Raw genomic sequence first — 12365 nt, forward strand, 5'->3', positions numbered from 1 at the left:
GTTTGTTTCTTATTTTCAGACCACAGTCAAAAACAAGTGTATTAGTTGCTTTACTTATAGCTGTAACCTAATACCTGGCAAGAAGTCACTTAGGGAAGGAAAGGGCTTATTCTGGCTTACAGTTTTGAGGGAACACACTCCACGCGGTGGAGACTTCGTGATGGCAGGAGTATGAAGCAGACATGGTCACACTGCATCCAGAATTGGAAAGGGAGAGAGCAAACCGGAAGTGGAGCCAGGTTACAAAACTTCAAGGCGCACCGCCAGTGTCCCACTTCCTTCAGCAAGGCTCTACCTACACCTACAGGTGCCAAAACCCTCCCAAACAGGGCCTCCAGCAAAGGAAACAAGTGTTCTAACACATGAGCCTACTGGGGACATTTTACACACTCAAGCCACAACATCTTGTTTCGTTTGAGACAGAGTCTCACTCTGTAGCCCAGGCTATCCTTGGACTTGTGGCCAGCCTCCTGTCAGCCTCTTGAGTGCTGGGATTATAAGCACCAACTGCCGTGCCTGGTGGGATTCTGGGTTTTAGCAAGCTCCCAGGAGATACTACAATGGATATTCTGTGGATCACGAGTTCACTCACAAAGACTGCAAGGAGTTACCCTGTCCCCACACAGTTATTTAAGACCTGCAATTCCAGTTGTCCTGGGGAGGGAGGTGAAAAGTCTCCCTTCACAGTGAAGAAGTCAGAGTTCTGTGCTTTGTGAAAATAAGCCAGTGACATCAGTATCATGACCCTGTGGGATATTATCACCTTCTTTTTGTACCAGGAAGCCTGGACTCAAAGAGATGAATGACCATGTCCAGGGTCACACAATTATTCAATAACTGGGCTAGTTTGGGAGCCTGTCATTATACTGTGTCTGTAGGGTGCATGCACGTGTGTATATTTTTATGTATGTGGGCTCACTGTGTGTGTGTGTATGTGTGAAGGCCAGAGGTCAATGCCAGGTGTCTCCCTCAACACTTTGCCTTATTTTGTTTATTTGTTTGTTTGTTTCTTAAAGCCAGTACCTCTCAGTAAACCTAGAACTCACCAGTTGGGCTAGCTCGCCAGCCAGCCCTAGGGGGCCTACCTCTACCTACCCAGTTCTGTGATTACAGGTGCACACTACACATCGGCATATGTGGATCCTGGGGATCCGAACTCAGGTCCTTTTGCTTACACAATCTGCACATTACCAATCCATTTACTGTTGCAGTCAGGTTAGCAGAAAACAGCTGGCCAAGAGAATCTTGTGGGGAAAAAAAAAAAAAGGTTTATTTTGGCTTACAGACTCTAGGGGAAGCTCCACGATGGCAGGGGGAAACGATGGCATGAGCAGAGGGTGGACATCACCCCATGGCCAACATAAGGTAGACCACAGCAACAGGAGAGTGTGCCAAACACTGGCACGAGGAAGCTGGCAATAACACCCATAATCCCCCCCACATACAAAAAATACACTGCCTCCAGGGCACTTTAATTTCCCAAATTGCCATCAGCTGGGGAACCTAGCGTTCAGAACACCTAAGTTTTGGGGGAACACCTAAATCAAACCACCACATTTGCCCCTGGCCACCATAAACAGATAACCATACATGATGTAAAATGCAGTGCATTCTGGGACTAGGAAAATAACCACAGGGTGAGTTCAGGGACCCACTGTCAGTCTAACGTTTTCCAAAACTCCATTGGTCACCTGACCTCCATAAGCACCTGTTTTAACTGGAGGGTCACGGTGCTGTTTGGGGTGTCCTGGAATCATTGTTAATGCAGAGCCAGTGTCCGGTAGGCCCCGAAGGTGTGATTATTTCCTCTTCCCCGGTGTACAGTTACCCTACCAGAAGGCCATAGGTCCCTCTGAGGAAGGCTAGGACTAAGCTTAATATTGAAACTTTTGGGGGGACCTAGCCACTCCTTTATTCAAGGGGCTCAGGATCTGTACACTGGCTCAAGTCTAGGAACCAGTTAAGAGGCCTTGATTCTCTGTTGCTGTAATTCAAAGTGGCCTTTTGTTCCTTTGCTCTGGAGCTTTCCTGCTTATATAGGTCAAGCAGGCGCTTAGTAGGCTTCTTATCTATTTCACTTTTCGGAACACCATGATCAATCAGCCAGTACCAAAGGTGTACACCTTTTATGAGCTCTGTTTTGCCCATGCTGTCCATTACGGTAACGTGCCCACCTCGCCTTTGGTGATCCAGGACTGCCACTAAGCCACCTAATGCAGGAACTGCGGCTCCCACTGTGATGTAGGCCACCTTCCTAACATGGAGCCGGTCGTTCTTAACCGCCAGGCTTTGCTGTGACGACAGGAAGGTGCATTCTCTAGACAGTCCAGTGGAGATAGAAGGCAATCCAAGCCTGTAATGACTTGAAGTGATACAAGAAAGGCCTTCTCTGGGAACTCACAAATATGAAAGCCCAGAAGTGAGGGCTTCACGCCCAACTGGACTGAGGATGTGCTTTCCTCTGCTGCATTTTTCTCAGGCTGACTCACCTCCCTGGTGGCTGAAAAGCTGGTCAGCACTGGCAGGTGAAATCCTGTTAACACACAACCCTAACAACAGGGTGAGTCCTTCTCCCCACTGGTCCCAGCAAGTCCCATGTCTGTCTCCCATTGGCTCAAATTAAGTGACATGTTCATCGCAGAATCAGTGCCTGTAGGCATAGCTGCGGCTGTGTGTAACAGTCTGTCTTGGACCTGGGTTCTATGCTCACACCTGAAGGTTGCTAAGTTTATCCCTACCTCAGCTGTAAGTGCAAGGAAGAGAAAAGGCTGACCTTCAGGAACAGTGGGGTACTGTCTCCAGCAAGAAGAATGTTCTGGAAGACAGAAAGAAAATGTCCCCAACAGGTATAGCCCTTCAACTCTTCCTCTAAGACCTACACCTGAAGACCAGAGGCCATTACAGGAGGCTTCTGGGGAAAGAACCAAGTCAATGGCTCTGTGAGGCAGAGGCCGGCATGTGGGGGCAGAGCACGGGAAGCTGAAGAGATGGCTTAGCGGTTAAGGTGCTTGCCAGTGAAGCCTAAAGACCCGGGTTCAATTCTCCAGTACTCACATAAAGCCAGATGCATAAAGTGGCACATGCCTCTGGAATTTGTTTGCCGTGTCTGGAGGCCCTGGCATGCCCATTCGCTCTCATTCTCATTCTCTCTCTCTGCCTCTCTTGAAGGAAGGAAGGAAGGAAGGGGGCATAGGTGTGACTGACAGTGTCTCTGTGTTTTCAGGAACGCCGCGGCCATGGCCATGGGGCTCTTCCGGGTGTGTCTCGTGGTGGTGACGGCCATCGTCAACCACCCACTGCTCTTCCCGCGGGAGAACGCCACGGTCCCCGAGAGCGAGGAGGAGATCATCCGCAAGATGCAGGCGCACCACGAGAAGCTGCAGCTGGAGCAGCTGCGCCTGGAAGAGGAGGTGGCGCGGCTGGCGGCCGAGAAGGAGTCCCTGGCGCGGGCGGAGGAGCAAGGCCAGCGGCCGGACGCGCACTCGGCCTGGGACCTGTGGAGCACCCTGTGCATGATCCTCTTCCTGGCCATCGAGGTGTGGAGGCAGGACTACCAGGACGCGCCCTTGCCCGAGTGTCTGGGGGGCGATGAGGATGAGCTGCCCGCGCTCGGGGGCAGCCGGCTACAAGGCCTGGCCTTGCCCGACATGGCCACACTGGCCCGCTTCCACGAGCGCTGCATCCGAAGCGCCACGGCCGACGCCGCCCGCACCCGGGAGTTCATGGAAGGCTTCGTGGACGACCTGCTGGAGGCACTGAGGAGCCTGGGCAGCCGGGACACCGACATGGAGATGGAGGACTTCGTGGGCGTGGGCAGCATGTATGAGAACTGGCACGTGGACAGGCCACTGCTGTGCCACCTGTTCGTACCCTTCACGCCTCCAGAGTCCTACCGCTTCCACCCGGAGCTCTGGTGCTCCAGCCGCTCTGTGCCCCTGGATCTGCAGGGCTACGGGCAGATCAAGGTAGCCCGGGCCGACGGGGACCCCCTCGGCTGCGTGTGCGGCAAGACCAAGCTTGGAGAAGACATGCTGTGTCTCCTCCACGGCAAGAGCGACCGGGAGCAGTCCAGTGACAGCAGCGGCGGTGGTCACGTGGAAGACCTGCTGTGCTCCAGAGAGTCCCCATACCTAGACACCATGCAGGTCATGAAGTGGTTCCAGGTGGCCCTCACCAGAGCCTGGCACCGCATTGCCCACAAGTATGAGTTTGACCTCGCCTTTGGCCAGCTGGACACGCCAGGGTCTCTTAAGATCAAGTTCCGCTCGGGGAAATACATGCCCTTCATCTTGACCCCTGTGATCCAGTATGAGGATTCTGACCTGTATTTTGTCTCCCACCTTCCGAAGGAGCCCTGCGGGGGGACCCCAGCCTCGAGCACCGACTGGCTTCTATCCTTCGCTGTCTATGAGCGGCAGTTCCTCCGCTCGAAGGCCAAGGCCCTGCCCGAGGGGGCCTGCCACCTCAGCTGCTTACAGATCGCTTCCTTCCTGCTCTCCAAGCAGAGCCGCCTGACGGGCCCCAGTGCCCTGAGCAAGTACCACCTGAAGACCGCCCTGCTGCACCTGCTGCTGTCCCGGCGCGCTGCCGACTGGCAGGCCGCGCAGCTGGACACGCGTCTGCAGGAGCTGCTGCGCTTCCTGGAGAAGAGCCTGCTGGAGAAGAAGCTCTGTCACTTCTTTGTGGGCAACCGCAAAGTACCCGAGACCCTGGGACTCCCCGAGGCCATACGCAGGGCCGAGCCTCTCAACCTCTTCCGGCCCTTCGTCCTGCAGCGGACTCTCTACCGTCGCACGCTGGACTCCTTCTATGAGATGCTCAGGAACGCCCCCGCGCTCATCAGCGAGTACTCTCTCCACCTCCCCTCCGACCATGCCAGCCTGTCCCCAAAATCTGTGGTCTCCTAGATTTGAGGGCCAAGAGGGAGAGCATCCCACACATCTAACCCTGCTCTGCCACCCCGATTGTGGGGAGCATGGTAGGCCTGGAGCAGAGCTGAGGTTCGGCTTGCCGGGAAGCCAGGTCCTGCAGAATGGAGGAAACCAGAGTTCCAATGGGACGCTGGCTCACTTTCCCGCCACAGGGGCTTGTCGGTGAAGCTGTTGGTTGAGTTTGGGGACGGAGCCTTTGCAGTTTACTTTTGGATCCTGATCATCATCGTGGGGGGCCAAGAGGGCGACAGAACACTCTTTGGACGCTGGGTTGGAAAGAACGTGAGCTCTGATTTGAGGGTAATCGGAATCCAGCGTAATCACAGGTCCGGTCAGCTTCATATCAGTAGACCGTCTGCTGGAATGCTGCCAGGGACAGAGGTAAAACCCAGCACCCCGTGCCAGCAACCAGCCACCGGCAGCCACAGGATGAATAGGGACAGATGTGGGAATTCACAGCCTTTGGACCACATCAAGCACAATAGCAGGGGTCATCCCACAGTGGCCACCACTTTGGTAGTTGGAGAAGAAAGAAACTTGGATTCAAGACCCTGAGTAGCTAATGTCTCTGTGACATAGAAATGAGTACTTGGTGGCAGAGTTTAAAGTTGGTCAGCCCCACTTCTCACTCAGACGTGTCCTCTTCCTTGTCCCATCACTCATGTGCCTCATCGCAAGCACCGTAGGTGTCATTTACTACAATGGGTGCCAACCCAGCAGCCCCCATCTCTCCCGGTCATCAGGGTAGTAGGGGGAGGGCAGGTGCTGAATGTGGGAGCTAATTACAGAAAGAGGCTCAGGGTGACGGGGGCAAGGGACGCAGCCTGGCGCTGGGCTCTGGCTTGTGTGTTTGGAGAAAATTTGCAGAGTCCTGAAACAAAGACTGCCATAATCTTGAGCTGCCCTTGGGGTGGGGGGAATCCCAGCCCTAAGGCAAAGTGAGCTTGGAAGCAAGAGGTGCTATGGAAACCCACCTAAAGCCCTCCACTTCCTCACTCCGGGGGTGCCGTGGTCACTGCACACAACCCGCCCTTTCTGCATGGGCCTTGCTGACCACCCAGATGACTCAGACCTAAAGATCATGGTGAAGGCTGGGCCTGTACATTCAAAAGCCACCTGAGCACTTTGGGGGACAGTGGGCCCCAGATAAGCACCAGAGCCCGAGGCTAGAGTGGGGGTCCTCTCTAGGGCTGGCTGAGTCCCCACAACCTCTCCTCCACCTGAGTTTCTCTGGCCCTTTGAGACCTCCCCTGTCAGCATCGAGGCAGTAACCTTCACAGGGAGCCAATGAGGAAGCAAGAACGGGGAGCCGGGTGGTACCTGTGTTCTCCCTCCAAGACTTAAGGCAGGCAGCGCAACCACATTGACTGGGGTGCCCAGGCTTGCCCTAGCTCCACACACGCTCTTAGGTAGCCTCAGGATGCTTCAAAAGATAATCTGCTGTGGGTAATTAGTGGTGAGGAAGCACAACTGTGCTCAGCGCAGCCAGAAATGGCAGAAGCCTCCATGTGAGGAGCTAGACGGAGCATGGTTAGCTTGCCCCTTCCCAGCCTTACGGTGGCAGCGGGGCCCAAGGGAATGAACCTGACTAAGCGTGGCTCTCACAGCAGCCCTGAGCCACCTATTCCACTAGGGTTCCTTTCCACAATCAGGGCAGAGGTCCCCTATTTATTGTCATTCTGTGCCTTTCCCCATCATCATCCTCATCACGCTGTGTTTTGAAGACAGCCCAGCACCCAAGAGCCAGCCTCAAGGAGCCAAGACCAAGCCTGTGTCTCCTGGGTGTCCCCTCCCCTTCCAGAGTCTGCTGGAAGAACACCTCTGACTTCTTGTTTATGTGGAACTTGGTAGGGACGGATACAGCTTCTGATGGAACCGGGGATCTTGGTGTTTCGTGCTGCCTTATTTATATTAAAGGGAGAATTAAATTCTTGCAACGAGGAGAGCCGGGTATGGTGTCTGTTTTTAACTTCATGGGAAATCTGCGAGGCCCTCAGGGCAGAGTGGAGGATGGGGCTGGATTTCCTACTGACAAGCAGGAGCTTTCACTCCTCTTTTATTACACTTTGAGGAAACTTTTTAAAATAACAAAATGGAATATTTCTGCCTTTGAGGCAGCTTGTGTGCTGCCTGCAGAGTCCCGAAAAAGCCTTTGAAAGCTGCAGGCTGCAGGGCAGATTCGAGCACAAGACCTTATTTCACAGAGCTGATGTGTGAAAACATGGACCCTTTGGAAAGCAAGCTGTTGGTGTTTGAAGAAAGAGTTTATCACAATTTTTTTTTCTCTCTCTCTCACTATGCCAGGCTGACTTGAAGTCACTTGGCAGCTTAGGCTGGCTTCAAACTTTAAAAAGAGTGATCCTGAGGCTGAAGAGATGGCTTAGCAGTTAAGGCACTTGCCTACAGAGCTTAATAACCCATGTCCACCTTCCAAGTACCCACCTAAGCCAAATGCACAAAGTGGCACATGCACTTGGAGTTCGTTTACGATGGCTAGAGGCCCTGGTGTGTCCATGCTCTCTCTCTCTCCATACACACACACACACACACATACACACACGCACATACACACTACATCCAGAAAGCCTCTGTTCTAGGTAGCTTGTCATTACTATCATGAACTATCCAACTGGCTACCTAAAAAGAAAAGTGTATTTAGCTTACAGTTTGGAGAGCTCTAGGCTCAAGCTTAGGTGGCCTCATTTGATGATGACGGCAGATCAAATCACATTATGATGGGAACACGTGTAGGAGCAATTTGTTCACGATCTTGAACTGAGAACAGGGAGCTGGGTAGAGCCAGGCTGAGGCTATTATAACAGTCTTTGTTAGAACTAACCAGGGTCCAGTGAGAACTATTTTAATCTTTTTCAAGGGTGCACTGCCTGTCTGAAGACCATCCCATTAGACTCAACTTCAAATATACCACCTCCCAACAGCACCCTCCCCCCAAGTTCCAGCCTTCCAATACGGGAATCTCCGGGTATACACAACACCGAAAGCACAGCTCCCTCATCATTGCCCTGAAGCCTCAGGTTGGAAACCTGGAACCAGTTAATGTGTTAGTTCATGAAAGTTGTAATCCAAGTCACAGGAGAGCTAGACAGTGCCTTAAACCTGTATAGTGCTCAGCATGCAATCTGCAGTGACCATGTAAGGCTGTACTGTTTTTCGTTTATTTTTTTATTGACAACTTCCATAATTGTAAACAATGTCCCATGGTAATTCCCCCTCTCCCCACTTTCCCCTTGGAAACTCCACTCTCCATCATATCCCCCTCATTCTTAATCAGTCTCTCTTTTATTTGATGTCATGATCTTTTCCTATTATGATGGTCTTGTGTAGGTAGTATCAGGCACTGTGAGGTCATGGATATCCAGGCCATTTTGTGTCGGGGGAGCACATTGTAAGGAGTCCTACCCTTCCTTTGGTTCTTAATTCTTTCTGCCACCTCTTCCACAATAGACCCTGAGCCTTGGAAGGTTTGATAGAGATATTTCAGTGCTGAGCACTCCTCTGTCACTTCTTCTCAGCACCATGGTGCCTTCTGAGTCGTTCCAAGGTCACTGCCATCTGAAAAGAGAAGCTTCTCTAACCAAAAGTGAGAGTGGCATTAATATATAGGTACAAACATTAAGAGGAGTGCTCACTGGGCAGTTTGGTGAGCATAGTATCTACTTTTACAAGACTCTATTTTTAAAGCATCCCATAAGTGGTCCAGTTGAGGAAGACTTCTTTACTCCCTTTAGAGAAAATCCAAGTGGGCTGTTTTATTGAAAGATAGATCTCTGTTGGGAGAGATTGCCCAGCTTGCTGGAGACCTGTGGTCCATATGGCACCAACTGCGCTACAGTTTCCTCTGAGCTAACCCACATTCCCGCTCGTGATGTGGGCTGCTTCCTAGTGGGTCAGTACAAGTCCACAAACACTAGGAGCCTAATGGGTAGCAGGCTCGGTAGAAGGTAGACAAGGACTGAGCCTGTGCCCTCCAAGTGCTCCCTCACCTGTCAACAGCCCCCTTGCCACCCATATTGATTGGAGACAGGCTCCTGGACCCCACCACGGGCTTCAGTGGCCTCCCTAGGAAGTGGGTCTAGTGACCTCCATTCCACCAGCTTCCCCAGGTGAGAAGTCCAAGAACCACCGACTCCTAACCAGGGTGATTGAGAAATGCCTCATGGTGCCAGGTGGACAGAACCGTGAGTGGGCATCACAGCATCCATACCTGGAAGTAAGAGTGGACAGTCACACTGAGACAGCCACATTGGTCCTGACATGGGTGCTGTTTCTTTCCTACTGTAGCAGTTAACCCTGTCATTGTTCAGACAAAACATCTGACCAGGGCTGGAGGGATGGCTTAGCGGTTAAGGCACTTGAAAGCCAAAGGACCCAGGTTCAATTCCCCCAGTACCCTCATAAGCCAGATGTACAAGGGGGCACATGCATCTGGAGTTCGTTTGCAGTGGCTGGAGGCCCTGGAGTGTCTATTCTCTCTCTCTCTCTCCTCCCTGTCTCTGCTTGCAAATAAATACATTGATTAAATTAAATTTTAAAACCCTGACCAGGAACAGCTCATGGAAGGAAAGGGTTTATTTCTGGCATGCAGTCTTAAGGGGAAATTCACTCGTGATAGGATGGCAGAAGCAGATAGCCGTGCATCCCATCAGCAGAGAAGTAGAGCGAGCTGCGTCCAGCGTGCATGGCTGGGCTATGCCAACCCCAAGGCCTGCGCCCAGTGGCATGCCCCCTTCAGCAAGGCTCTGCCTCCCAAAGGCTCTACCAGCCAGGGTTCAAGTGTGAAACTTAGGCACAAACGCATGAGTCAATGGGGACATTTTACATATGAGGCGCAGAAGGGTCATGTGACTTGGCTAACGTTACATGAGGGTAACTAGCAATCAGGATTTCAACTAGGCAATGCAGATACATATGTTTGGATATGGTGAGAAGTCATGCAAGTAAGATTGAAAAGGTGCTGTAACCATGAATGCTAACCAAGGTAAATTTGGACTTTGTACAACAAGCAATAATGAGCCATCGGTGGTGTTTTTAACATGATGGTAACTTGATCATCCAGAACTATGGAATCCTTAATTATGCAATCGCTGCTTTGTGGGGTACATGCGGCCATCCTCCAGAGCAGGGCTGGCAGCAACTGTGACAGCTGTCAGTGAATCCCCAGTGTCTCCAAGTCTGGGATTCACAACATCTAGTCTCCATCTTTTTGGGCAGGGGGCAGACAGCTGGAAGCTTGTTTGGTTTGGCCAGCAGTGAGTCCCATGTGGAAAGCCAAGAACCCCCTCAGAGGGAAACAGGCCTGCAACTGGCCTCGTCCCCATCTTTCCTCACCCCTTCCTCCCACTACCGAGGAAGAGCGTCATTGAGAGTTAACTTTTTCTCATCGCCATCTAAAGATAGCTGTTCTTCTAGTACAAAATAAAAATAAATGTAGTCATGATTAAAAATGAAACAATGCCCATAGGGAAATCAAGTAACATAAAAGCTCACACTCCTAACTTCTTACTTTACTCTCCAGAAATCACTAGTATTGCTTCCCGTGTCTGCTTCCAACAGTTTTCTACGCATATATCGCATCTGTGTATATTTCCATTCCTTTTTACAAAGATGACATCACACCATATAAGTTTTCTTGGACATCTTTCTGAGTACTTGGGCTCTATCTTGCTCTTTAGAATAGGCGCTCACCATAGGAGCTCATGGGCCCCATTTTACCCATTCCCCATCCTAAGGAACACTCCAGTTGACTCCCTCTTTTCTCTTTTTCTTTGTTGATTAACTATTAGCAATGACGCTGAGGCTGGGGAGATGGTTCAGTCAGTGAAACGTTTATGCACAAGTAAGACATTCACGTAAGAGGCTGAGTATAGTGGCACAGGTAGGAGAATCCCTAAGGCTTGCTGGCTAGCTAGTCTGAATCAGTTAGAGATCATGTTTAAAAGTGAGGTGGAAAGTGATTAAGGAAGACACCATTAGCGACCTCTGACCTCCACATGCATGCATACCATAATCATCATACAGAGTGGGGAGAGCTTCTTAGGACCTACAGATGCCAGGAGGGCTGAGCCCGAGTCTGGCTCTGCTCAGGGCATCTGCTGTGGTCTAGCATGGCCTGGATTCCATGAAGACTTGTTTTAAAATGAATTTCCTCTTGAAGTCATCACTAAGTTCTTCTTTTTTAAAACTTTTTATTGACAACTTCTATACTTACAGGCAATAAGCCATGATAATTCCCTCCCCTCCCCCACTTTCCCCTTCACAACTCCACTTTCCATCATATCCCCTCCCTCTCTCCGTTAGTCTCTCTTTTATTTTGATGCCGTCATCTCTTCCTCCTATTACGAGGGTCTTGTGAAGATATTGTTAGGCACTGCAAGGTGGTGGATATCGAGGCCAATTTCTGCCTAGACAGTTGCATTGTAAGGAGAGATACCCTTCCTTTGGCTTTTATATTGTTTCTACCACCTCTTCCACAATGGACCCTGAGCCTTTGAAGGGTGTGATAGAGATGTTTCAGTGCTGGACACTCCTCTGTCACTTCTTCTCAGCACTATGTTGCCTTTTATCCCAATGGCCACCATCATCTGAAAAGAAGATTCTCTAACCAAAAGTGAGAGTAGCATTAATATTTGAATATGAACATTAAGTACAGTGCTTTCAGGGCAGTTTGGTGAGAATAATATATGCATTTAGCCAGACAAGCACAGGCTTTATACCCCTAAGGCTCATGACCTCCCCTGCCATAGGCTTTTGATTAGGTTTTCAGTACCAGGCATGTGTTCCCTCCCATAGAGTGGGACTCCAGTCCAATTAGAGAACAGTTTGGTTTCTCCCAGAGCGGACATGCCACTATTGCACTGTTCGGTCATTTGGCCTGTCTGGCCAAACCTGAGGCTTCCAGTGTCCACTGTTTTCAATGCTGAGAAATCACCACTAAGTTCTGTACTTGGCCACTTGACGTGTGCAGATTCACCAGCATACATTTTCCATTGCTAAGGATTTACCCTTCCATCACCACCCAAGAGGAAGGAAAGACATTGAACCAAGAGCGATGCAACAGCTGTGTACCATGTGGGGTCAGGTACTGTGTGGGGACCCACAATAAAAGAAAAAGGCTCTGTCCCCAAAGAACTGGGCCTGTTAGGAAGCCCTGTGACTACAGAACAAATCAGATCCGTGAGGGGTGGCGAGTCACTGGAAGCACTGCTGCGTGGCTCTGAGACCCTCTAAAGGGGAACGGAAGAACGGCGAAGGCCTGATGTGAGTTTGAGCTCTTAGCACTTTGGCTCTCTTACACCTTTGGAAAATGCAAAACGTTTTCCCAGAAGAAAAAGTAAATCCACTCAAATTGTTGTCTTCCAAATGTTGGTACCCCATTCATCTGAGCAAGGTTGTCTTATTTGCCCCTGCACAGTG

At 50.8% G+C, this 12365-nt stretch overlaps 1 protein-coding gene across 1 annotated transcript in view; it reads left to right on the forward strand.

Annotated features, from left to right (window-relative positions):
- Window positions 1–6874, forward strand: part of LOC101595051 (inositol 1,4,5-trisphosphate receptor interacting protein) — a 30422-nt gene extending 23548 nt beyond the window's left edge. The window contains exon 2 of the mRNA XM_004659367.2: window positions 3224–6874. Coding sequence (XP_004659424.2) covers window positions 3237–4907 — 1671 coding nt within the window. The 5' untranslated portion in view covers window positions 3224–3236 and the 3' untranslated portion in view covers window positions 4908–6874. The remainder of the gene's footprint in view (window positions 1–3223) is intronic.
- Window positions 6875–12365: the final 5491 nt, after the last annotated feature.

The sequence above is a fragment of the Jaculus jaculus genome, chromosome 1, assembly GCF_020740685.1.
Source record: "Jaculus jaculus isolate mJacJac1 chromosome 1, mJacJac1.mat.Y.cur, whole genome shotgun sequence".
In the NCBI taxonomy this organism is placed as follows: Eukaryota; Metazoa; Chordata; class Mammalia; order Rodentia; family Dipodidae; genus Jaculus; species Jaculus jaculus.